The following is a 26,885-nucleotide window of genomic DNA, read 5'->3' on the forward strand; positions in this document are numbered from 1 at the left end:
TCCGGGCTTTTGGAGCATTTTAAAATTTCTGCTTTGCTCCCACTGCTCCCTGTCTCACAGATGATCCCATGATGAGGAGAACCATCTCTTCCACAGGACTCAAGAGATGCATGCATCCATGTCCCCCGCCAGTTCTGCTCTGCTCCCTTCTATTGTGTGCCGCCTTGTCCTGCAAGAGAGAGGCTTGATGAAGGGGATGAAATGGATGTTGTCTATTTTGATTTTAGTATAGCGTTTGACAAAGAACCACAAAAGGCTGGTTAGCAAAGTTGCAGCTCATGGAATAGGACAGACAGGGTCTTAAGGACACTTAAGGGCAGAAAAACACGAATGATGGTAAGTGGTTGTTTTTCAGACTGGAGGATGCTGGACATTGGTGTTCTTCAAGCATCAGTACTAGGACTACTGCTTTTGTTGATATATATAAATGACTTGGATATTGGAATATAGAGTAAAATTTGAAAAAAATTGCTAATGATACCAAATTTGGAGGTGTGGCAAACATGAGGACAATACCAATCGACTGCAACAGGACATAGTCAAGCAGATTAGGCCATGAGTGACAGATGGAATTTAATACAGAGAAGTGTGAGTTGATGCATGTTGGCAGAAAGGATAGAGAGAGGCAATATAGACATAATGGCACAGTTCTAAAAGTGTACAGGGACAGAGGGAACTAGGGTTCGTGTACATAGATCTTCGAAGGTAGCAGGACATAATGAGAAAGTAATTAGCAAAGCATTTTAAATATTGGGCTTTATAAATAGCAGGGAAGTTATGCTGAACCTTTATGAAAGTTCTGGTTAGGTGACAACTAGGGCACTGTGTCCAGTTCTGGTCACTACAATTTAGGAAGGTTGTGAGAGTCCTTGAGATGGTGCAAAGGAGGGATGGGGGGTTTTAAATTCAGGATTAGGTTGGAGAAACTGAGTTTGTGGCCTTGGAGCAAGGGAGGTTGTGGGTGATTTGATAGACGCAGCCAAGATTATTAGATAAAGTAGACAAAGACAATCTGTTCTCATTAGCTGATCGTACAAGGACTTGGAAACACAGATTTAAGGTTCTGGATAAGAGATTCAGGGGGGAAGGTGAGGAAGAACTGTTTTATGTAGTAAGAGGTAACGACCTGGAACTCACTGCCTAGGAGGGTGGTGAAAGTGGAGACAATCAATGATTTCAAAAGGAAATTGGATCAACACTTGAGGGAAGTAAACTTCCTGACTACACAGCTAGACTGGGGAATGAGACTGACTGGATTGCTCTACAGAGAGCCGCATGGTCTTGATTAGTCGAATGGCCTCCCTTTGTGCCATAATTACTCAATCAGGGAGGAGAAATGTGAAACATTAGATGAAATTATCGTAGTGAGAGAGGAAGTATTAGCGGATTAAGGGAGGGAACACCGATATCCTGGAGCATATCAACATTACAAAGGAGGAGGTGTTGGAGGTTTTGAAGCGCATTGAGGTGGATAAATCCCCAGGGCCTGACCAGATGTATCCTAGGATGCTATGGGAAGCAAGGGAGGAGATTGCTGGGGCCCTGGCAGAGATTTTTGTATCATCGTTAGCCACGGGTGAGGTACCGGAACACTGGAGGATAGCTAATGTTGTGCCTTTATTTAAGAAGGGCAGCAGGGATAAGCCAGGGAACTACAGGCCGGTGAGCCTTACATCAGTGGTGGGAAAGTTATTGGAAGGGATTCTGAGAGACAGGATTTATATGCATTTGGAAAGGCATGGTCTGATTAGGAATAGTCAGCATGGCTTTGTGCGTGGGAAATCATGTCTCACGAATTTGATTGAGTTTTTTGAGGAGGTGACTAAGAGGATTGATGAGGGCAGGGTGATGGACGTTGTCTACATGGACCTTAGCAAGGCCGTTGACAAGGTTCCGCACGGTAGGCTGGTCCAGAAGGTTCGAACACATGGGATCCAGGGTGAGCTAGCAAATTGGATACAAAATTGGCCTTGGTGATAGGAGGCAGAGGGTGGTAGTGGAGGGTTGTTTTTCAGATTGGAGGCCGGTGACCCAGTGGTGTGCCGCAGGGATCGGTGCTGGGCCCTCTGTTGTTTGTCGTATATATTAATGACTTGGATGTGAATGTAGGTGGCATGATTAGTAGGTTTGCAGATGACACCAAAATTGGTGGTATAGTGGACAGTGAAGAAGGTTGTCTAAGGTTACAGCAGGATATAGATCAACTGGGAAAGTGGGCAAGGGATTGGCAAATGGAATTTAACGCAGACAAGTGCGAAATGATGCATTTTAGGAAGTTAAACCAGGGCAAGACATATACAGTGAATGGCAGGACCCTGGGGAGTGTTGTTGTGCAGAGAGACCTTGGGGTGCAAGTATATAGTTCCCTGAAAGTGGCAACACAGGTAGACAGGGGGGTGAAGAAGGCGTATGGCATGTTTGCCTTCATCGGCCGAGGCATCAAATACAAGAGTTGGGACGTCATGTTACAGTTGTACATAACATTGGTTAGGCCGCATTTGGAGTACTGTGTGCAGTTCTGGTCGCTGCACTACAGGAAAGATGTGATTAAGCTAGAGAGGGTGCAGAAAAGATTCACAAGGATGTTGCCTGGTTTGGAGGGCTTGAGTTATAAAGAGAGATTGGATAGGCTGGGTCTGTTTTCCCTGGAGCGAAGGAGGCTGAGAGGGGACATGATAGAGGTATATTAAATTATGAGAGGCATAGATAGGGTAGATAGCCAGAGTCTGTTTCCCATGGTAGGTGTGACTAAAAGTAGAGGGCATAGATTTAAGGTGAGAGGGAGGAGGTTTAAAGGGGATCAAAGGGGTAAATTTTTCACACAAAGAATAGTGGGCATCTGGAATGAGCTGCCTGATGAGGTGGTGGAGGCAGGAGCAGTAGCGACATTTAAGAGGCATCTGGACAGGTACTTGAATGAGCAAGGCATAGAGGGATATGGAATTAATGCAGGCAGGTGGGATTAGTATGGATAGGCATTATGGTCGGCATGGACGCGAAGGGCCGAAGAGCCTGTTTCTATGCTGTACGACTCTATGACTCTATTAACAACTTTAAAAGTGGATGAAACCCCAGGCCCGAATGAGATATATCCTCGGCCATTAACGAAGCAACAGAAGAAATAGCAGGGGCTCAGACCATCATTTCCCAATCCTTTCTGGCTACAGTGTTTTGCCAAAGGTCTGGAGGATAGCTAACATGCCATTGTTTAAAAAGGGAGAAAGGATAGACCGAGTAATTACAGGCCAGTCAACCTAACATTAGTGGTGAGAAAATTATTAGAAAATATTCTGAGGGACAGGATAAATCTTCTTTTAGAAAGACATGGATTAATGAAAGTCAGTGCAGATTTATTAAGGGAACGTCATGTCTGACTAACATGTTTGAATTTTTCAGCACACAACAAGGAGGGCCAATGAGGTTAGTGCATTTGATGTAGTCTCTATGGATTTTAGCAAGGCTTTTTGTAAGGTCTCACATGGAAGTCTGGTCACAAAAGTAAATGACCATGGGATCCAAGGCAAAGTGGCAAGTTGGTTTCAAGTTGGGCGGCACAGTGGCGCAGTGTTTAGCACTGCAGCCTCACAACTCCAGCGACCCGGGTTCAGTTCTGGGTACTGCCTGTGCGGAGGTTGCAAGTTCTCCCTGTGACCGTGTGGGTTTCCGCCAGGTGCTCCGGTTTCCTCCCACAGCCAAAGACTTGCAGGTTGATAGGTAAATTGGCCATTGTCAATTGCCCCTAGTGTAGGTAGGTGCTAGGAGAATAGTGGGGATGTAGTAGGGAATATCGGATAAATGTAGGATTAGTATAAATGGGTGGTTGTTGGTCGGCACAGACTCGGTGAGCCGAAGGGCCTGTTTCAGTGCTGTATCTGTAAATAAAATAAAATAAATAAAAATAAAATTGGCTCAGAGGCAGGAAGCAAAGGGTAATGGTCAATGGCTGTTTTTGTGACTGGAAGGTTGTTTCCAGTGGAGTGCCATATGTCTGAGTGCGAGGTCCCTTGCTTTTTGTGGTATACATCAATGCTTTAGACTTGCATGTAGGGAATTCTCTTCCCAGCGAGCAATGGAGGCTGAGTCATTGAATATATTCAAGACTGAGTTAGATAGATACTTGATTGACAAGGGAGTCAAGGGTTATGGGGGGCAGGCAGGAAAATGAAGTTAAGGCCACAATCAGATCAGCAATGATCTTATGGAATGACGGAGCAGGCTCAAGGGGCCGAATGGCCTACTCCTGCTCCTGATTCTTATGTTCTTGGTGCAATTCCACTGTCATGTAAATGAGGTGGCAGCACCAAGTTTCCCTACTGCCCACCTCCACCACAACTGGCAGAGGGGCGGGCAGTCACAAATCACAGCCCCTCTGCCTGAACAACAGCGCAATCCAATTTTTACCCCCTAGTGCAAGATCGCTTGGCTAATTTGGAGAATTGTTGCTGCTTTTCATTAAGTGTTGACATTTTACTCTTCAATACAGAAACACAACTGGAAAGTTTCCTGACTACCCTGATGTAGAGAAAGGAGGTTCCACAACTATTTTTGCTTCAAAGACTCCACAAGAGGTAAATTTCAAGATTTACTGTAGGGCTGTATTGAAGGCATTGGTTGTAGCACACAGCTGACTTATCAATCCATCTAAAAGCTGTGGTGATTTTCAAGGGCAATTTTTAAACTACTGCAGTGTGTTAAATTTTGTGACTTATTCTACCATATTACTTATTCTACCATATTACTGACTATCAGGATTCAACATGTACTCAATCAGTGGCAGCAATAGGAAAGCTACAGTTTTCCTTTTCCTAACCGAAGGAGAGAAAAAAATCATCCAAGTTTCTTGGTCCTGGTTACTATCCAGTAACCGTCGTTGAGGACATGATATTTTGACACAGGATGAAGCTTGGGAGCAATGCCTCCTTTGATGGAAATACAGCTTCATCCTGCATCATGTTATATCATTTCTGTATTAGATCTTTTCATCTGAATTAAGATGGGTCTGGTAGCATAGGGTTATGGTACTGGACTGAATGTTGTCAGTTGAAATTCCGGCATGGCTACTTGTCAATTTGAATTCAATGGCCCCGATATTTACGGTGATGTGGGAAGTGTGCAGTAGAGGCTGAAAACGTCCAAAGGACCCAGCAAGGCCTGGGATGCGGAGGTCATGCCAAACTTAATCACAACCTTATTATTATTTTTTGTTGTCCGTTTCCCACCTGGCAGCCAGCCAAATTGACAGCCTGGCCAGCAGGTGGGAGAGGAAGCCAGCAGCAGGAGCTGCATTTGAGGGCCCTTGGGGACCCAGATTGTCTATCATAATTTGAGTTGGGAGTGGAGGGTGGGGTAGGTCGGCCATTGCATTTTGGAAAGAAAGGTTGACCATTGCAGCTTAGTGGGAAAGGTCTCCATTCAGAGCTTGCGGAAGGGATGGTCACAACTTGGGAGAGAGAAAGTTGCCATTTGTAGAGTGGGGAGGGTGGAGGCTGAAGATCAGTGCTTGGAGGAGAGCAATGCTAATCCTCTTGGCCCTCAAGGAATGCTGAGAAAGGTACTTACCTTGTGGAGCCAGAAGTCCCACCTTCTTTTCACTGCCAGGTTTCCCAACTCCAGTGAAACTCAGTGGATGAGCAGTGAATTTTAATCTGAATCCCAATTTCACTATGGGAGCCCAATTTACATACGCTGATGAAGTGTCCCATCTACATAGGTAGGAAGAGAGATGGGGATTTAAGGCAGAAATTCAGGGAGCTAGGGTGGAAGCTTAGAGCGAGAACTAACAGAGTTGTTATCTCTGGGTTGTTGCCCGTGCCACGTGATAGCGAAGCGAGAGGAGTTGAACACGTGGCTGCAGGGATGGTGTTGGAGGGAGGGTTTTGGTTTCCTGGATAATTGGGGCTCTTTCTGGGGTAGGTGGGACCTCTACAAACAGGATGGTCTTCACCTGAACCAGAGGGGTACCAATATCCTGGGGGGGAGATTTGCTAGTGCTCTTCGGGGGGGTTTAAACTAATTCAGCAGGGGAATGGGAACCTAAATTGTAGTTCCAGTGTACAGGCTGTTGAGAGTAGTGAGGTCAGGGATAAGGTTACAAGGACGCAAGAGGGCACTGGCAAGCAAGAACTTAGTTTAAAGTGTGTCTACTTCAATGCCAGGAGCATCCGGAATAAGGTGGGTGAGCTTGCAGCATGGGTTGGTACCTGGGATCTCGATGTAGTGGCCAATTCGGAGACATGGGTAGAGCAGGGGCAGGAATGGCTGTTGCAGGTTCTGGGATTTAGATGTTTCAGTAAGAACAGAGAAGATGGTAAAAGAGGGGGGGGGTGTGGCATTGTTAATCAAGGAGAGTATTACAGCGGCAGAAAGGACGTTTGAGGACTCGTCTACTGAGGTAGTATGGGCCGAGGTTAGAAACAGGAGAGGAGAGGTCACCCTGTTGGGAGTCCTCTATAGACCTCCAAATAGTTCCAGAGCTGTAGAGGAAAGGATAGCGAAGATGATTCTCGCAGGGGCGAGAGTAACAGGGTAGTTGTTATGGGGGACTTTAACTTTCCAAATATTGACTGGAAATACTATAGGTCGAGTACTTTAGATGGGTCAGTTTTTGTCCAGTGTGTGCAGGAGGGTTTTCTGACACAGTATGTAGACAGGCCAACCAGGGGCGATGCCACATTGGATTTGGTACTGGGTAATGAACCCGGCCAGGTGTTAGATTTAGATGTAGGTGAGCACTTTGGTGATAGTGATCACAATTCGGTTAGGTTTACCTTAGCGATGGGCAGGGACAGGTATATACCGCAGGGCAAGAATTATAGCTGGGGGAAAGGAAATTATGATGCGATTAGGCAAGATTTAGGATGCGTAGGATGGGGAAGGAAACTGCAGGAGATGGGCACAATCGAAATGTGGAGCTTATTCAAGGAGCAGCTACTGCGTGTCCTTGATAAGTATGTACCTGTCAGGCAGGGAGGAAGTTGTCGAGCGAGGGAGCCGTGGTTTACTCAAGAAGTTGAAGCGCTTGTCAAGAGGAAGAAGAAGGCTTATGTTAGGATGAGACGTGAAGGCTCAGCTAGGGCGCTTGAGAGTTACAAGCTAGCCAGGAAGGATCTAAAGGGAGAGCTAAGAAGAGCAAGGAGAGGACACGAGAAGTCATTGGCGGATAGGATCAAGGAAAACCCTAAGGCTTTCTATAGGTATATCAGGAATAAAAGAATGACTAGAGTTAGATTAGGGCCAATCAAGGATAGTAGTGGGAAGTTGTGTGTGGAATCAGAGGAGATAGGGGAAGTGTTAAATGAATATTTTTCGTCAGTATTTACAGTAGAGAAAGAAAATGTTGTCGAGGAGAATACTGAGATTCAGACTACTAGGCTAGATGGGATTGAGGTTCACAAGGAGGAGGTGTTATCAATTTTGGAAAGTGTGAAAATAGATAAGTCCCCTGGGCCAGATGGGATTTATCCTAGGATTCTCTGGGAAGCCAGGGAGGAGATTGCAGAGCCTTTGTCCTTGATCTTTATGTTGTCATTGTCGACAGGAATAGTGCCGGAAGACTGGAGGATAGCAAATGTTGTCCCCTTGTTCAAGAAGGGGAGTAGAGACAGCCCTGGTAATTATAGACCTGTGAGCCTTACTTCAGTTGTGGGTAAAATGTTGGAAAAGGTTATAAGAGACAGGATTTATAATCATCTTGAAAAGAATAAGTTCATTAGCGATAGTCAGCACGGTTTTGTGAAGGGTAGGTCGTGCCTCACAAACCTTATTGAGTTTTTCGAGAAGGTGACCAAACAGGTGGATGAGGGTAAAGCAGTGGATGTGGTGTATGTGGATTTCAGTAAGGCGTTTGATAATGTTCCCCACGGTAGGCTATTGCAGAAAATACGAAAGTATGGGGTTGAAGGTGATTTAGAGCTTTGGATCAGAAATTGGCTAGCTGAAAGAAGACAGAGGGTGGTGGTTGATGGCAAATGTTCATTCTGGAGTTTAGTTACTAGTGGTGTACCGCAAGGATCTGTTTTGGGGCCACTGCTGTTTGTCATTTTTATAAATGACCTGGAAGAGGGTGTAGAAGGGTGGGTTAGTAAATTTGCGGATGACACGAAGGTCGGTGGAGTTGTGGATAGTGCCGAAGGATGTTGTAGGGTACAGAGGGACATAGATAGGCTGCAGAGCTGGGCTGAGAGATGGCAAATGGAGTTTAATGCGGAAAAGTGTGAGGTGATTCACTTTGGAAGGAGTAACAGGAATGCAGAGTACTGGGCTAATGGGAAGATTCTTGGTAGTGTAGATGAACAGAGAGATCTTGGTGTCCAGGTACATAAATCCCTGAAAGTTGCTACCCAGGTTAATAGGGCTGTTAAGAAGGCATCTGGTGTGTTAGCTTTTATTAGTAGGGGGATCGAGTTTTGGAGCCACGAGGTCATGCTGCAGCTGTACAAAACTCTGGTGAGACCGCACCTGGAGTATTGCGTGCAGTTCTGGTCACCGCATTATAGGAAGGATGTGGAAGCTTTGGAAAGGGTGCAGAGGAGATTTACTAGGATGTTGCCTGGTATGGAGGGAAGGTCTTACGAGGAAAGGCTGAGGGACTTGAGGTTGTTTTCGTTGGAGAGAAGGAGGAGAGGTGACTTAATAGAGACATATAAGATAATCAGAGGGTTAGAAAGGGTGGATAGTGAGAGTCTTTTTCCTCGGATGGTGATGGCAAACACGAGGGGACATAGCTTTAAGTTGAGGGGTGATAGATGTAGGACAGATGTTAGAGGTAGTTTCTTTACTCAGAGAGTAGTAGGGGCCTGGAACGCCCTGCCTGCAACAGTAGTAGACTCGCCAACTTTAAGGGCATTTAAGTGGTCATTGGATAGACATATGGATGAAAATGGAATAGTGTAGGTCAGATGGTTTCACAGGTCGGCGCAACATCGAGGGCCGAAGGGCCTGTACTGCGCTGTAATGTTCTAAAAAAAAAATCTCTCCACAATGGACGCTCAGATGCCCTCATACTCACCGCCATAAAAATGGTGGCGCCACAAGCTGAGGGCAGGGTCAGCAATGGGTCCCCACATGGACACCAGTGTTGGTGGTAAGAAATTTTCAGGTTCGTGGTTGCCATCTGGCCTGCCAATCCTCTGACTGACAGTGGTTTGCCGGTGGCTTGGCTTTGATTAAAGGCTCTCCTATTAAAGTGTATGTCAGGCTGAGGGGGCTGCTGTGTCTGACGGATGTTGGACACCTATCTGTGATTGGTCACTGTCTGTGATTGAGATCGGGCTGCCTGGACGGGCTGAATGCTGATTGGCGATTGGGATCGGCCACCCCTGCTGTTTTTGCACAGTTCAGGGAGTGAGCAGTAATGGCTGCTGTGGAGGAGAGGGAGTGAGAGGTCGAAGGGAGAGCAGGAAGCAGGCCAGCACATAGCCAGAGGTACGGAGGGAGCAGGCTGCGAGTCAGGCAGCACTTTAAACAAGCACCAGCCCAGGGAGTGGGGAGGCGGAGGGGGAGGGGGGATGGACACAGAGTGGGGTAGAGGGGATGAACACGGGGTGGAGGAGAGGGGAATGGACTCGGTGGGCAGGGGATTGACATGGTGAGCGGGGGAGAGGAGGATGGACATATTGTGGGGGAGAGGGGTATGTACATGATGGGGGAGAAGTGATGGACATGGTGGGGGTGGAGAGGGGGGATTGACGTGGGGGAGAGGGTGAAGGACATGGGGCGGGAGAGAGGGAAGGACACGTGGGTGGGAGAGGGGTATGGACATAGGTGGGAGAGAGAGACGGACACAGAATGGTGGGTAAAGGGGGATGGACACAGATTGGGTGAGAGGTGGACGGACTCATAGGGAGGGGAGAGGGATGGACACAAAGCGAGGGAGAGGGGGATGGGGGAGAGAGGGATGGACACAGAGAGGAGGATGAGAGAGAGAGATCATCGCTACATCAGGCGAGGAGGGGTTGAAAGGTTCCCCTCTTGTCTCTCTCCTTGTTTGATTGCAACAGAGTTTATTCCTTTTTAAACAGTGGATGGTTTACCAATTCAGTGAGTGCTTAACCCTTTATTTGCTGGATCATAAAAAGTTTTCTTGAGTTTGAACAAGAAAGAGGTTAGTTTTATCGTACTTAAAATATAAACCCGATCGAAGTAAAATATTAAAACTACCCTCCAACTTTCAGACACACCCACCCCCACACCCACACCACACCCACAAGAATCTCACAAACACACGAATCTCACACACACACACACACACACACACACACACACACACACACACACACACACACACACACACACACACACACACACACACACACACACACACACACACACTACAGAGTGATGAAGGATAGTTTGGTTGGATTAGAGTCCAGAACACATAAAAATAATATATAGTCTGTGGGGTCTGGTCATTCAGTTGTCTTCCAGTTGAATTTGTGGTTCTGAAGTCTCTGGCTGGTAGAAGTGCACTTGCATCTGGTCCCCCTGGTTCGGGGTTTTCTTGGAGACAGTGATGTTCATGGCTTTCTCTCCGTAGCGATGAAAGACTTGGCTGTTCCCAGTCAGGTTTCAAAAACTTGCAATGTTATCTGGAGAGAGAGAGCGAGAGAGAGACAGCCCCATTGGTGTTTTGCAATGGCTAGCTCTCAAAGTTTGTCTGCTGTGTGTAACAAAATGACTCTAAGTTCACACAGCCTGGGGAGACTGTCACATGCTTCTCTCATTATTCCTTTTTTATTTAATGAGGTCCAAAGTCTAAGAATCCTACATCTCTCTCAGGGTGCATTGATTCAATTTTTACCCCCTTGGAGTGCTCCAAGATGGGTTTGAATGTCCTGCTAACGAGGGTGATCCTAGACAATTTACTCAACTGTTCAAGCCATTGTTGTGGATGGGAGCTTTTTAGACATACGTGTCTACTTCGATGTCCTGGAATGTGAGGTATTTCAATGTAAACTATGGTAGCCATCTTAGCTGCCAATTTTTTAAAAGTTAATTGTAGGATTCCACCAGATGAATTAAAAATCCTCATTCAGCAGAGCGTGTTTTCTTGACATTACATCATGTATGCGGGCAAACATTGACTACTTGTGTGAGCAACAACAATGTCAGGTAACTCACTAAGTAGGGAGAAATATGTTTTAAATTGGACTGTGTTTTAATGGCATTAGATTGGCAATACAGTTTATATACAAATTAATTGCCCCATGTCTGTAGCTGAGTCAGTAATTTTGTCAAATGTCCATGGTGCAACATGTTGGTGCCTATCCCTGGCTAAGGGGATGCATTCCCCATACTTAAGTCTTTAGCCCACCCCAACTCTCAAGACCAATAAATCCAGTAATTTGTGGGTTAGTACTAGAAAATATCATGAAAGCTCCAGGATTGTTATTAAAAAACAGCTAATGTCCTTGAGGGTAAATTGCCTGTTATGGCCGTATAGTCTGGCCTACATGTGATTCAAATCCCACACTATCTGGTTGATTGTTAATGCCCTCTGAAGTAGCTACTTAGTTATAAAACAATAGTTTTGAAGACAGAGCACCATCACCACAAAGACCTCAGTGATTCCAAAGGAAGGGCCACTGCCACCTTTACTGGGGAATTAAGGATGGCAATAATCATAACCCTGACCATGTCAACAATAATTTTTTAACTCAGCCAAATACTGTGAATTGACTCACTTTATGCGTTGAATTAATTTGCTTTAATCAGCCACAAAAATTGTTTTGAATAAGCGGTAATTTCTTCCTAGCACATTGGAAGATCATTAAATGAGTTACATTTTATTCTGGTTTTGTAGTGTGTTGACTGGTCCATGCACCTTTGCACAGTGCACTTTCAGTGAAGTTCAGTGCAGTACAAGTAACACCCAGCTGTTGAGTCCATCAGAATTCACCTTCAATGATGCTGCTGAGCCACTTGTTAAGCTTACCATGCACTGACACCTAGATCATTGTCCTGTGTCATATGCATGGTTGCAGTGTTTTTATTCTGACTGGCTTAGGTAAAATAAAATTGGAAACTTGCTTGTATAGTTCATCCCCAAATGCCAATCATACTGATTTTAGTTTATAAAAATACAGAAGATTTGAAGCAATTAAAAGTTGTTTGAAAGTTCTCATGGTGAGAGCGGTAGCGTGGAGTAAGATGATTTTACAGTTTTATACCATGTGAATTTGCTCTGAAAAAAGCAGTTGTTTCCTTGAAAAAGGAGCTCTAAGAACAACTGGCAAGCCTTGATGTTTCGGGCAGCGTACTCTGCCTGTCGTCTGGAGAAATAACTGTAACGGATGGAAACAGTGAATTTATATGTGGAGGATGAGATGGTGGGTGGGATCTTACCGCTGATAGGACATTACGTGTTCTTGTTCTTGCTGCTATTGGTCAGCTAATTATGTTCTGTGATACATTGGTACATGTTATTGGTCTTGCTACTGATTGGTCTGCTATTGTGTCTTGAGGTGAATCGATACATACTATTGTTCTTGTCGGCGTATGTTGGCTGCAGAGCAGCAAGTGATGTGTTTCTGGATTAGGGGTAGTCAGATGTCACTGATCAGCAGGCCACTGTCTTGGGGGACGATGTGGTGTTGGTAGATCTCCATAGCCTCCCTGATGCGCCTTGTATGCCAGTACGTAATGGATGCGATAAGTTTTGAATTGAACCATTCGATGGGTTGGTTATTGAGTTGAGCATACTTGACGATGGCTGACTTGTCCCATTCACTTTGTTTGAAGCAGGTTTTATGTTCCTTGAGTCTAGTGTGTAGGCACATCACTTCATCATATGGGAACATGATAGGAGTGATCTTCATCATTTTGTACAACATCATAACAATCAACATTCAAACTTCAATTTCACCAAGGAGACGGAGCAACAACTTTCCAAACCATTCCTTGATGTTCTTATTACCAAGTCTCATAATGGCATACCAGTATACCAAGTCTACTGCAAGATCACTCATAATGATAGATACCTGAACTACTGTTTCTTTTGTCAACCCCCCCACTCTTCAATTGGTCTCCAGCATCATCATCAGAAGAGCCTACTCCAGTAGTGATAAGAAACATCTACAACAAGAACTGCGCCATATCAAGTTTACACTTCAACTCAATGGATTTCCTTCCCACAATATCAACACACTGCAACAATACCTCAAGACTCATGATGTCAGCCTTCCAGACATAAGCTCCACCTCGCACAGTCTACAGTGCACACTTAAGTCAGTCGACATAGAGGTCCGACATAAGTCATGCAAGAAGCTTCACTCTTGGCTAGTTGTTCTGCTTGCAGCACTCGAAATTTATTAGCACCATTTATCTAGCTCGCTTTACCCCCATGATGGATAATTAGGAGGTGCCCAGAGTGGTTAGGATGGCCACCACTGAGATTTTAATCATGTGATCCTGCCCACATCCTGTATACACCAGCAAGTAAGGAGCAATGGAGCTGGCATCTGCTCTGCCACATGTAGGTCAATAGAATGCAGCCACGAATTTGTGACTTTTTATTATTTTCATGGGATCTGAGCGTTGCTGGTAAGGCCAGCATTTGTGACCCATTCCTAATTGCCCTTGGGAAGTTTGTGGTGAGACGCCTTCTTGAACCACTGCAGTCCATCTGGTGTAGGTATACCCACAGTTCTGTTAGGAAGAGAATTCCAGGTTTTTGATCCAGCGACAGTGAAGTATAGTCCAAGTCAGGGTGGTGTGTGGCTTGGAGGGGAATTTGCAGGTGATGGTGTTCCCATGCATCTGCTACCCTTGCCCTTCTAGGTGGTAGAGGTTGTGGGGTTGGAAAGTGCTGTCGAAGAAAGATTGACGAATTGCTGCAGTGCATCTTGTAGATGGTACACACTCCTGCCACTGTGCACCAGTGGTGGAGGAAGTGAATGTTGAAGGTAATGGATGGGGTGCCAATCAAGCCGGCTGCTTTGTCCTGGATGGTTTTGTGCTTCTTGAGTGTTGCTGGAGTGGCAGTTATCTAGGCAAGTGGAAAGTATCCAGCACACTCCTGACTTGTGCCTTGTAGATGGTAGACAGGGTTTGGGGAGTCAGCAGGTGAGTTACTCACCGCAGAATTCCCAGTCTCTGACCTGTTCTTGTAGCATCAGTACTTATATGGCTGGTCCAGTTCGGTTTCTGTTCAATGGTAGCCCCGAGGATGTTGATAGTGGGGGATTCAGTGATGGTAATGCCATTGAATGTCAAGGGGAGATGGTTAGATTTTCTCTTGTTGGAGCTGGTCATTGCCTGGCACTTGTGTGGTGTGAATGTTACTTGCCACTTGTTAGCCCAAGACTGAATCTGAGGAGTTGTGAATGGTGCTGAACATTGTGCAATCATCAGCGAACATCCCCATTTCTGACCATATGATGGAGGGAAGATCCATTGATGAAGCAACTGAAGATGATTGGGCCTAGGACACCACCCTGAGGAACTCCTGCAGTGATGCCCTGAGACTGAAATGATTGATCTCCAACAACCACAACCATCTTCTTTTGTGCTAGGTATGACTCCAACCAGTGGAGAGTTTTCCCTCGATTCCCATTGACTCCAGTTTTGCTAGGGCTTCTTGATGCCACATTCGGTCAAATGCTGCCTTGATGTCAAGGGCAGTAACTCACACTTCACCTCTTGAGTTTAGCTCTTTTGTCCATGTTTGGACCAAGGCTGTAATGGAGTCAGGAGCTGAGTGGCCCTGGCAGAATCCAAACTGAGTGTCAGTGAGCAGGTTATTGCTAAGAAAGTGCGGTTAGATAGCACAGTCGACGACACCTTCCATCACTTTGCTGATGATTGAGAGTAGGCTGATGGGGCAGTAATTGACTGGGTTGGACTTGTCCTGCTTTTTGTGTACAGGACATACCTGGGAAATTTTCCACGTTGCCGGGTAGATGCCAGTGTTGTAGCTGTACTGGAACAGCTTGGCTAGGGGTGTGGCCAGTTCTGCAGCACAGGTCTTCAGTACTATTGCTGGAATGTTGTCAGAGCCCATAGGCTTTGCAGTATCCAGTGCCATCAGCCGTTTCTTGATATCACATGGAGTGAATCGAATTGGCTCAAGACTGGCATCTCTGATGCTGGGGACCTCAGGAGCAGGCTGAGATGGATCATCCATTCAGCTCTTCTGGCTGAAGATGGATGCAAATACTTCAGCCTTGTCTTTTGCACTGATGTGCTGGGCTCCCCCATCATTGAAGATGGGGAAATTTGTGGAACCTCCTCCTCCCATTAGTTGTTTAATTGTCCATCAGCATTCACAACTGGATGTGACAGGACTGCAGAGCTTTTATCTGATCCATTGGTTGTGGGCTTTCTTAGCTCTGTCTATCACATGCTGCTTCCGCTATTTATCATGCTTGTAGTCCTGGGTTGTAGCTTCACCAGGTTGGCACCTCATTTTTAGGTATGCCTGGTGCTCCTCCTGTCATGCTCTCCTGTGCTCCTCATTGAACCAGGGTTGATCTCCTGTCTTAATGGTAATGTTGGAATGCGGGAAATGCTGGGCCATGAGGTCACAGATTGTGGTTGAATGCAATTCATCTGCTGCTGATGGCCCACAGCATCTCATGGATGCCCAGTTTTGAGTTACTAGATCTGTTCTGAATCTATCCCATTTAGCAAAATGATGGAAGGTATCCTCAGTTTGTAGTCGGGACAAGGACTATGTGATGGATTCTCCTACAAATACTGTCATGGACAGATGCATCTGTGACAGATAGACTGGTGAGGGTGAGGTCAAGCAGGCTTTATCCTTTTGGTTCCTTCAACACCTGCCGCAGACCCAGTCTGGCAGGCTATGTCCTTCAGGTCAGGGCCAGCTCGGTCAGTAGTGGTGCTACTAAGCCACTCTTGGTGATGGGCGTTGAAGTCCTCCACCCAGAGTGCATTCTGTGCCCTTGCTACCCTCAGTGATTCTTCCAAGTGATGTTCAATTTGGAGGAGCGCTGATTCATCAGCTGAGGGAGGGCAGTATGTTATAATCAGTTGAAGGTTTCCTTGACCATTTCTGACCTGATGCCATAAGACTTCATGGGGTCCGGAGTCAATGTTGAGGACTCCCAGTGCAATTTTTTCCTTACTGTGCCACCACCTATGTTGGGTCTGCCCTGCTGGTGGACAGGCCACACCTAGGGATATTGATGGAGGTGTTTGGGACATTGGCTGTAAGGTATGTTTCAGTCAGTATGACTATGTTAGGCTGTTGCTTGACCACTCTGTGGGACAGCTCTCCCAATTTTGGCACAGGTCCCCAGATGTTAGTAAAGGGGACTTTGCAGAGTTGACTGGGCAGGGTGTACCATTGTCGTTTCCGGTGCCCATGTTGATGCCAGGTGGTCCAGCCAGCTTTATTCTTTTTCCACTTTTCTGTAGGTGTTTGGTACAACTGAGTGGCCTGCTGGGCCATTTCAGAGGGCAGTTAAGAGTCAGTCACATTGCTATGGGTCTGGAGTCACATGTAGGCCAGATCGGTAAGGATGGCAGATTTCCTTCCCTAAAGGACATTATTGAACCAAATGGTATTTTACCGCAATCTGGTAGTTTTATGGTCATCACTACTACGACTAGCTTTTAATTCTAAATTTATTAATTAATTGAGTTTAAATTTCACCATCTGCCATGGTAGGATTTGAACTTGTGTCTCCAGAGCATTAGTCAGGGCCTCTGGATTGCTAGGCAAGTAACATTACCACTCCGCCACTATCCCCCATTACCACTACAACACTGACCTTTGTTTAGGAAATCAACAGCAATAATTGGTAACATGAAAGTAAATATATTCATTGACGACACTGGTGTATGGAAAACTTTTGTTAGTTGAGAATAAGTTCAGAATTTTTGTGACAGAAAAATTCTGTACAAAAGGTATCCAAATCCAAATGAGCGGCCACTTTGTGGAACACTTCTGTTCAGTCCAGAAGCATGACCCCAAGATTGCAACACTTGGCAACAACAACAGCAATGTGTGTTTGTATAGCACCTTTAACGTAATTAAACATCCCAAGGTGCTTCACAGGAGCATTATTTAATAAAGTTTGACACATAAGGTAATATTAGGGCAGGTGGCCAAAAGCTTGGTCAAGGAGGTAGGTTTTAAGGACTGGCTTAAAGGAGTAAAGCGAGGCGGAGACCTTTAGGAAAGAATACAAGACCTTAGCTATGAGGCGGCTGTAGGCACAGCCACCAATGATGGTACAACTAAAACTAGGGTGCTCAAAAGAACAGAATTAAATGAGCACATATATCTTGGAGGATTTTGGGCTGAAGGAGATTTTAGATATAGTGAGGGATAAGGCCATGGGTGGATTTGAAAAAAAGGGTGGGAATTTTAAAATTGTGGTGTTATTTAACTGGGAACCAGGAAAGGGCAGCGGAGTTGCTAGGTAACGAAGACAATGGCTTCAACCTTCCCAATATTTAATTGGAGGAACTTTCCTCATACAGTACTGGATGTCGGACAAACAGTCTGATAATTTAGTGACAATGGAAGAGTCTAGAGAGGTGGTGATGAGATAGAGCTGGGTGTTGTCAGCATACGTGTGAAAACTAATGCTGTGTTTTCAGGTGATGTTGCTGAGGGAGCAGCATGTAGATGGGAAATAGTAGAGATCCAAGGATAGATTCTTGGGAGTCCGAGGTAATGGTGTGGGAGCGGGAAGAGAAGCCATTGCAGGTGATAAAAGCAAAATACTGCAGATGCTGGAAATCTGAAATAAAAACAAAAATTGCTGGAAATACTCAGCAGGTCTGGCAGCATCTGTGGAGAGAGAAGCAGAGTTAACGTTTCAGGTCTGTGAACTTTCATCCGAACTGGCAAAGGTTAGAAAAGATTTAGGTTTAAGCAAATGAAGGGGAGGGGAGTGGGGGAGATAACAAAGGGGAAGGTGTTTGATAGGGCAGAGTGTGATTAAATAACAAAGCTGTCCTGGGACAAAGGCAAAACATGTGTTAATGCATGTGGTGAAAGACAAAGCATTAGTCCAGACAGACTGTTAATAGCAGAATAATGAGCAGCTACATGACTACATGAAAAGCAGGCACATGGTTAAATAAAATATTTTTAAAAAGGCCAGTCATACTCTGAAGTTATTGAACTCAATGTTCAGTCCACAAGGCTGTAGAGTGCCCAATCGAAAGATCAGGTGCTGCTCCTCGAGCTTGCATTGATGTTTACTGGAACACTGCAGCAGGCTAAAGACAGAAATGTTGGCATGAGAGCAGAGGGGAGTGTTGAAAGGGCAAGTAACCGGAAGCTCGGGGTCATGCTTTCGGACTGCACGGAGGTGTTCCGCAAAACGGTCACCCATTCTGCGTTTGGTCTCCCCAATGTAGAGCAGACTGCATTGTGAGCAGCGAATAAAGTATTCTAAATTGAAAGAATTACAAGTAAATTGCTGCTTCACCTGAAAGGTGTGTTTGGGACCTTGGATAGTGAGGAGAGAGGAGGTAAAAGGGCAGGTTATACACCTTCTGCGGTTGAATAGGAAGGTGCCATGGAAAGGGGACGAGGTGTCAGGGGTAATGGAGGAGTGTCGTGGAGGGAATGATCCCTTCGGAATGCTGACGGGGAGGGGAGGGGAAGATTGTGGTGGTGGCATCATGCCGGAGGTGGCGGAAATGGCGGAGGATGATCCTCTGGATGTGGAGGCTGGTGGGGTGGAAAGTGAGGACAAGGGGAGCCCTGTCCCGGTTCTGGGGGGAGGGGAAGGCATGAGGGCAGAGGTACCAGAAATGGGCTGGACATGGTTGAAGGCCTCGTCAACCACAGTAGGGGGAATCCTCGGCTAAGGAAAAAGGAAGATATATCAGAGGCGCTGTTGTGGAAGGTTGCATCAGCAGAGCAGATGTGTCGGAGACAGAGAAACTGTGAAAATGGAATGGAGTCCTTACAGGAGGCAGGGTGTGAAGAAGTGTAGTTGAGGTAACTATGGGAGTCGGTGGGGCTTGTAATGAATTTTAGTGAACAGCCTATCCCAAGAGATTGAGACAGAGAAGTCGAGGAAGGGAAGGGAAGTGTCGGAGATAGACCATGTAAAGTTGAGAGAAGGGTGGTAATTGGAAGCAAAGTTGATAACGTTTTCCAGTTTGGGGCAGGAGCAGGAAACGGCACCAACACAGTCATCAATGTACTGGTAAAGAGTTGGGGGAGGGGGCCTGAGTAGGAATGGAACAAGGAATATTCGACATATCCCACAAAAAGACAGGCAATACTAAGACCCATGCGGGTATGCATAGCAACACCTTTTACTTGAAGGAAGTGAGCGGAGTTCAAGGAGAAGTTGTCCAATGTGAGAACAAGTTTAGCCAGGTGGAGGAGGGTGGTGATAGATGGGGACTGGTTGGGCCTCTGTTCAAGGAAGAAGCGTAGAGCCCTCAAACCATCCTGGTGGGGGATGAAGGTGTAGAGAGATTGCACACCCATAGTGAGGAGGAGGCAGTTAGGGCCAGGAAACTGGAAATTGTCAAAATGAAGTCGGGTGTCGTAAGAGTCACGGTTGTAGGTGGGAAGAGACTAGACCAGGGGAGAAAAGATAGAGTCAAGATAGGAGGAAATAAGTTCAGTGGGGCAGGAACAGGGAGAAACGATGGGTGTGCCGGGACAGTCCTGTCACACCTTCCCCTTTGTTCTCTCCCCCACCCCCCTCCCCTTCACTTGATTAAAACCTAATTCTTTTCTAACCTTTGCCAGTTCTGATGAAAGGTCATAGACCTGAAGCGTTAACTCTGCTTCTCCCTCCACAGACGCTGCCAGACCTGCTGAGTATTTCCAGCATTTTTTGTTTTATTTGCAGGTGATATTCTGGCTATAGTTAAATAGATAAAGATGGAACGAGGTGAGAGCAGCCCCACCCAGTTGGACGATGGTGGACAAGCATTAGAGGAGGATGATATGGTCACCTGTTTCCCAGGCTGCAGGCAGGTTGAGAAGGAGGAGGAGGAATACCGAGTAGTTTTAGCAGATAAGAACTGGACCAGAAAGTGCTTTTTGTTCCATCATGATCTGGACCACATATAGCAATTTTCCGCAGTAGCCATTCATGTCTGTGTCCCTTGGAGGTATGGGAGTGGAGATGTCGACCACAGCAGAGGAAATGGCCAGGTTGATAGACGGTAATGGTTTTAATGGGTGCTATGGCATCAAAGATGGAGGTGAAGGTGTGATGGACCAAATCTGTAGTTGCACAAATGTTGTGGAAATGAAGGCCAAAAAGCTGGACAGTTGGGATTTTGAAAGTGAATTGGGGGATAGTTTTGTCCATGGGAAAACATTGAAGAAATAGGATTGGGGCATGGAAGAGGGATGTGGGTGGAAAGTGATACAAGGGAGTGATCAGGCATGGCCTCATGAGATGGCAAGGTCAAGGGGATGGCCATGGATATGGGTAGGGGAATTTACATGAAGAGAGAAATTAAGGGAAAATAAGAGGGCAGTGAACTCAGAGGAGAAAGAGCATGAAGAGTTGAGATGGATGTTGAAAGCACCAAGGATTTTAATTCTCCTTTTTATTTCGCATTTTAATTCTCTGCCCCACTCCCACTTTGACCTCTCTGTCCTCTGCCTCCTATAATGTTCAATGAAGCTTGATGTAAGCTTTGGATTCGGCACTTTACAGCTTTCCAGATTCAACAGTGAGTTCAACAATTTCAGATTATAACCTCTGCCCCATTTTTTTGGATAGCAGTGGTGGTGATGATTCTGTCTTTCCCATTCACACCTTCTCCAGAACCCGACTTTTGTTTCTTTACCTGTCCCTGTTACCATCTCATTTTGCCTTGCACCATCATCCCTTTTTTCAATTAATCTCTTCGGCCTTCCATTCTATCACAGATCATCCCTTATGTTCTTCTCCTCTCTGCTCTTCCCTACCTTTATACTTGCTTCAAACCTGTTATATCTCTAACTTTTTCCAGTTCTGATGAAAGGTCACCAACCAGAAATGTTAAGCTGGAAATTTATCACGGGCTTCAGGACTCCAGCATTGGGACCAGATGGGGGTCCTGAGCCCACACTTGCTGGCAGTGGGACGGCTTGGCAATATTCCCAGAGGTGGCCGCCTAATTGGTCTCCTCAGGACCTGTAGTCTAATTAAAGATTACGGGCGGGCTGCCACACCAATCACAGGGCTGACAGCTCTGAAGCCTTGGTGGCCCCACCAGGAAAGGTGGGCGCTGCTGAGGCAACTAGGAGAATGTGAGGGTGCCTCAAAATGAAGTTGCCCTGGAAGAGGTATTTTAAATTAAAATTTCATGAAAGCTGAGGGGGAAGGGCCCTGCGGGATGCAGGGGAGATCCCTCTGGATGGAGCATTAGGGACACATGGTTGCCTTTCCTTCCTGCAGCCCCCTGTTTGGGGCATGGAGCCTCCGGTTCCACAGACCCCCTGGGCTGGTGTAGGGAAGTCACCTCCATGAAGCTGGCAGCCTCCGCATACGATAGGGATGCATTCCCCAAAACAATCACCCCATGGAGGACTTAATTACTTAAATGGGCTACACACTTCTGTGCAGGAAGTCTGATTCCTAGCCTGCCACTGGGTAACTTCCCTGGCAGCGGAAATGTCTCAGGGAGCCATCCCAGCACCGCTGCCTGCTATTTTACTGGCCCCCCTCCATTCAAGTCCACCACCCCAGAGCAGGGAAAATTATGTTAACTCTGTTTCTCTATCCATAAATGGTGCTACACCTGCTGAGTATTTTCAATATTTTCTGTTTTCATTTCAGATTTCCAGCATCCACAGTATTATACTTTTGTACAAAAGGATAGTTTGTACTTAACAAGATGGAAAGATAAAGCTTTAACAAATCACACTCTGGAAATCAGCCAATTAGGAGAGACTTGTGGATTTTTCTCAGCCAACTGATGTTTTTACTCCTTTGATTCTTCCTAGTGCCAGTGAAGTGGATGATTTTATTTTAACGAGCACAAAAGCTTTCATATCTTAATTTTATGACAATTCTATTCGGTACAACAATTTGGGTTAATTGGCTTGTTCTTTCGTTTCTAATACGAAAGCCCATCTGTGGCACCCAACATCTTGGTCAACAGGAAGCATCATAAGCCTACTATTCAAATGTAACTTTGTTGAAAAGTGTCAACTGCAATTTTTTTTGTCCCTTTGATAGTCATTCTTTCTGGCTCTTTCAAATTCTTTCAATCTTTGTCTTGTTGTTTCTCTGTCTCTGTCCTGATAATTCAGTTACGAGCTTTCCTTAAGTAAAAAAGGCTTTCTTGGGTCATGCTTTTTAATCTTGATCATGTCAAAGAACCACCCTACATTACTCTATGCTATCCCAGGGTGGGGGAATGGGACTGACTGGATTGCTCTGCAGACAGCAGGTATGAACTCAATGGGCTGAATGGCCTCCTTTGTGCTGTTATGACTCTATGACTGATATCTGGTTGTTTACCCACTGGTTTGATCTTCTACTCTCTGACTACAATAAGGCTTATGGTCTTATTAGTATCCCTATGCATGACCATGAACTTCTTCATGTCCTAAGCTGTGTCTTCAGTCTACTTTGCTCCCACATAATGTTTCCTACTCTTCAAACTACACTCAATGTCCTGTCCCCACAAAAGGTGATCCCTTGTATCCTTCCAACAACTGCCATATTGACCAAACGTGTTAATTCTAAAGTTTTAGAAGTTGTTTTTGACTCTCAAATTACTTATGGCCTTGCAAATTCTATACTTAAAATAATCAAATCATAGAGCAGGAGGGCATTCGGTTCATTGTGCTTGTTTCAGCTCTTTAAAGAGCTATCCAATTATTTCCCTGCCCTGATCTTTCCTGTAGCTCGCAAATGTTTCCTTTTTGGGTGTATACCCAATTCCTTTTTGAATGTTACTATTGAATCTGCTTCCACTGCACTTTCAGGCAGTGGGGTCCAGGTCACAAAAGGATGCGATGTAAATAAATTTCTCTTTTTCTCACCTCCCCACCTTCCCCCTATCCCGGCACCCTAGACTTTTTGCCAATTATCTTAAATCAATGCCTCTGGTGATGGATCCTCCTGCTAGCTTAAACAGTTTTCCCCCATCTACTCAACAAAACCCTAATTTGGAACACCACTATTAAATCTTTGCTTAACCTTCCATGCTCCAAGGAGAACGATCCCAACTTCTCTTGTTTCACCACATAACTGAAGTCCCTCATCCATGGTGCCATTTTAGTAAATTTGTTTTGCGGTCTTTCCAAGGCCTTGACAACCTTCCTGAAGTGTATTGCCCAGAATTGAACACAGTACTCTAGATGAGGCCTGACCAATGATTTAGAAAGGTTTTGCATAACTTCCTTGCTTTTGTTCTCTATACCGCTACTTTTAAATCCAAAGGTCCCATATGGTTTTTTTTAACAGCCTTATCAATTTGTTTTGCTACATGCAAAGCTCTGTGTATGTGAACCCCCAGGTTTCTGTCCTTTTCCCTAGTCTATCTATTATCGATGATATGGTTTTCATTAAGACTATTCCACTGGCAACTTTTCTCCCTATAATATACACCTCCAAAACTTTTCTTTTGGAAAGTAGTGATTTCGTTGTCACTGCCTTGGCCATCTCCAAATTGTTTGAACCATTTGTCCAAAATTTGAATGCTGCTCTCATATATAGTGAGACTCTTCTAACATCTCATTCTCTCTCCCTCTCCCCCTCTCCCTCTTATTCTCACGCCTAGACAGAATGTAAAGTAAAGCTTGTTGTCTCATAGCAGATCCTTACCTCACCTCTTAACCTCCAATTTCTCTCCTTTATAAACTTTCTTGCCTCTTTATTTTAGTCATGACTGCTTATCTGGACTGAAATCCTCTCTGAAACTCAAAATAAACTGTCCTTCCCTCACCCCTTCTCCTTCTTCCCAGAATGGCGTCAGGGTTCCCCTTGTCCTCACTTTCCACCCCAGATGCTTTCACATCCAAAGGATCATCCTCTGCCATTTCTGCCACCTCCAGCATGATGCCACCACCAAACACATCTTGCCCTCTCCTCTCCTCCCCTGCCAGCGTTCCGAAGGGATCGTTCCCTCTGCGACACCCTGGTCCATTCCTCCATCACCCTCGTTACCTTGTCCCCTTCCCATGCAATTGCAGGAGGTGTAATACCTTCCCTTTTACCTCCTCTCCTCACTATTCAAGGCCCCAAACACACCTTCCAGGTGAAGCAGCAATATACTTGTAATTCTTTCAATTTAGTATACTGTATTTGTTGCTTACAAGGCAGTTGCCTCTACATTGGAGACACTAAACGCAGATTGGGTGACTGCTTTGCGGAACACCTCTGCTCAGTCTGCAAGTATAACTCGAGCTTCTGGTTGCTTGCCATTTTAATTTATCACCCTACTGTCATGCCCACATTTCTGACCTTGGCCTGCTGCAGTGTTCCAGTGAACCTAAACGTAAGCTCGAGGAACAGCACCTCATCTTCTGATTAGGCACTCTGGACTCAACATTGAGTTCAACAATTTAAGAGCATGACTGCCTTTTTTTATTTTGTTCTATTTTATTTTATGTTTGACCATATACCTGTCGTAAACTTGTTTTTCAGGATTTTGCTTTTGGACACAGCTGTTCATTATTCTGCCATTAACAGTCTCTCTGGACTGATGCTTTGTCTTTTAATACAACTACTAGCAATCCCTTTGCCTTTGTACTGAGAACATCTTTGCGATTTAATCTCTCCTGCCCTCTGCCTTTTGTTCTTCTTCCTCTCTCCCCCTTTTCATTTGCTCAAAGCCAATTACATTTCTAACCTTTGCCAGTTCTGATGAAAGGTCACATTAACTCTGTTTCTGTCTCCACAGACGCTGCCAGACCTGCTGAGTATTTCCAGCACTTTTTGTTTTTATTTCATCCTTCCTATTTGTTTGCTTCCACGCATCTTATTACGTTGAAAACAAAACTCATCACAGTGTTTCCTGTTTTAGCTTTATCTTTTCCAGGAACTCCTTACCTCCATTAGTCTTTTTCTTGTCATCCAATTTAATGCCCATCCTAACCACCAGTTCTTGGTTTCCTATGTAAGTTTTCCTTTTTCAGCCTTGAAGTTCTAAATTATGACATTTAGCCTTTCGCTTGAGTCAATTGATCAATGAAAGTGGTATATTCAATTAACTTAAATAAGACATATTTCAATATCAAAAATATGTTACAACAGCAGCTCTAACAGTTACAATCAAACCACATGCAATCCAGTTTTGGCAGCCATTCAGAAACTGCCTTTTTTTCCTCTAGTAGTGATTCTGTTCCTCAAGAAAGAATATGGTGAATATGTAATATAGAGTCATAGAGTCATACAGCACAGAAACAGGCCTTTCGGCCCATTGTGTCTGTGCCGGCCATCAAACACCTACCTATTCTAATCCCATTTTCCAGCACTTGGCCCGTAGCCTTGTATGCTATGGCATTTCAAGTGCTCATCTAAATACTTCTTATATGTTGTGATGGTTCCTGCCTCTCCCACCTCTTCAGGCAGTGCGTTCCAGATTGCAACCACCCTCTGGGTGAAATTTTTTTCCCCCAAATCCCCTCTAAACCTCCTGCCCAATATGTTATATAAGAAATGGAAATTAAAGAGACGGTCTTATCCAAATTCAGTTCAAGCAATTTTGAGACTTCTGGCTAGTTTTAGAAGGCTGGTTGGCTTAGTTGTTTCTCTAAAAGTGTGGAGAAATAATTGGCAAACTAGGAAACATGGACCTCACAGAGAACTTTTGTGATGGACAATACTTAGCCAGAAGTAAGGGTTGAATAGGTTGAGTGAATGGAACACATCTGCCATAGGGGTTTGTGTCCTGTCAATAAGCAATGCCAAATAATTAATACTCCCTAGAGATTGCAAGATACCTAGGATCAATAACCCGGGCATAAATATATTCTTCATTGATCTCAAATCAGTACTGCTCTGAATAGCCAAGGCATGCAGCACATTATACACATCATTGCATAGTACAAATATTCTGATGTTTTTGACAACCTCATACTGCAAAAGCTCTGATCAAACAACACAGAAGTTTGCTTTATCACAGAACATGCTTGATTTGTTTTGCATGGTCATCAAAGACATGAATGGCGGGCATATCTTCTGAGAAATCCGGAACAGTAGCAACTGGCAAGAGAAACTCATGACATTGTCATTGAATGGTCCTTCAGTTAATGTAATTTTTTTGCTGCCAGTGACCTCAGTTTATCAAATTTTCTGATTAGTATCAGCTAATACTTATGTTACTTGTAGTAAGAAGCAATGGATTGGAATATTCAGCATTTGTGGTTCATAGTCTGGCAGTTCAAATATCGGATCTGAGTTTTTTTTTTAGCTCTTTGGTATATGCTGTAGACAGGGTTTTCAGTGAAAAAAAATTAGCCAGTGCATTAATAACTTAGCCTCTCTGCTTAGGTGCTTCAAGAACTTGCTGCACAAGAAGAAAAGAAAAAGACAAAGAAAGAGAAAAAAGGCAAAAATGAGAAGAAGAAAAAGAAAAAGAAGAAAAAGGGAAAAGCTGACAAAGAGGTATTGTTGCAAACATTGGGTTTGTCTTAAATTTCTTTTGGTTCAGTGGTGCAGGACTTTGTGTCTCTTGCGTTCAGGATTCACCTGTACTGCTGTATATAAATTGTATCTTATCTCATAATTTGAACTGAATATTTTATCATTTGCACTTACCCTCACAAGGGCTCCTCCAGTCGTCCATAGGCGGAACTGATGAACATTCTGCTGAGATGAGCTCAATGTCAAATCAAGAAGTAACTTTATTTTACTTAATACATGCAATTAAACAGGATAGTACATCCAGCCCTCTTTAAACTTCTTCGATAATGCTTCCTGCAATATGTAGTATAAGGTTGTAAAGGGTTAATACCGAAGACAATGAGAGAGACCCCCCTTCCA

General features: G+C 44.9%; 1 protein-coding gene across 2 annotated transcripts in view; it reads left to right on the forward strand.

The window, feature by feature from the left end:
* iqca1 (IQ motif containing with AAA domain 1) overlaps nucleotides 1–26,885 on the forward strand; it is a 305,109-nt gene that overhangs the window by 84,536 nt on the left and 193,688 nt on the right. For both annotated transcript variants that reach the window (XM_068034609.1, XM_068034610.1), the window contains 2 exons: nucleotides 4,484–4,568; nucleotides 26,394–26,507. In XM_068034609.1, the coding sequence (XP_067890710.1) occupies nucleotides 4,484–4,568; nucleotides 26,394–26,507 (199 nt within the window). The remainder of the gene's footprint in view (nucleotides 1–4,483; nucleotides 4,569–26,393; nucleotides 26,508–26,885) is intronic.

Source organism: Heterodontus francisci, chromosome 7 (genome assembly GCF_036365525.1).
Source record: "Heterodontus francisci isolate sHetFra1 chromosome 7, sHetFra1.hap1, whole genome shotgun sequence".
In the NCBI taxonomy this organism is placed as follows: domain Eukaryota; kingdom Metazoa; phylum Chordata; class Chondrichthyes; order Heterodontiformes; family Heterodontidae; genus Heterodontus; species Heterodontus francisci.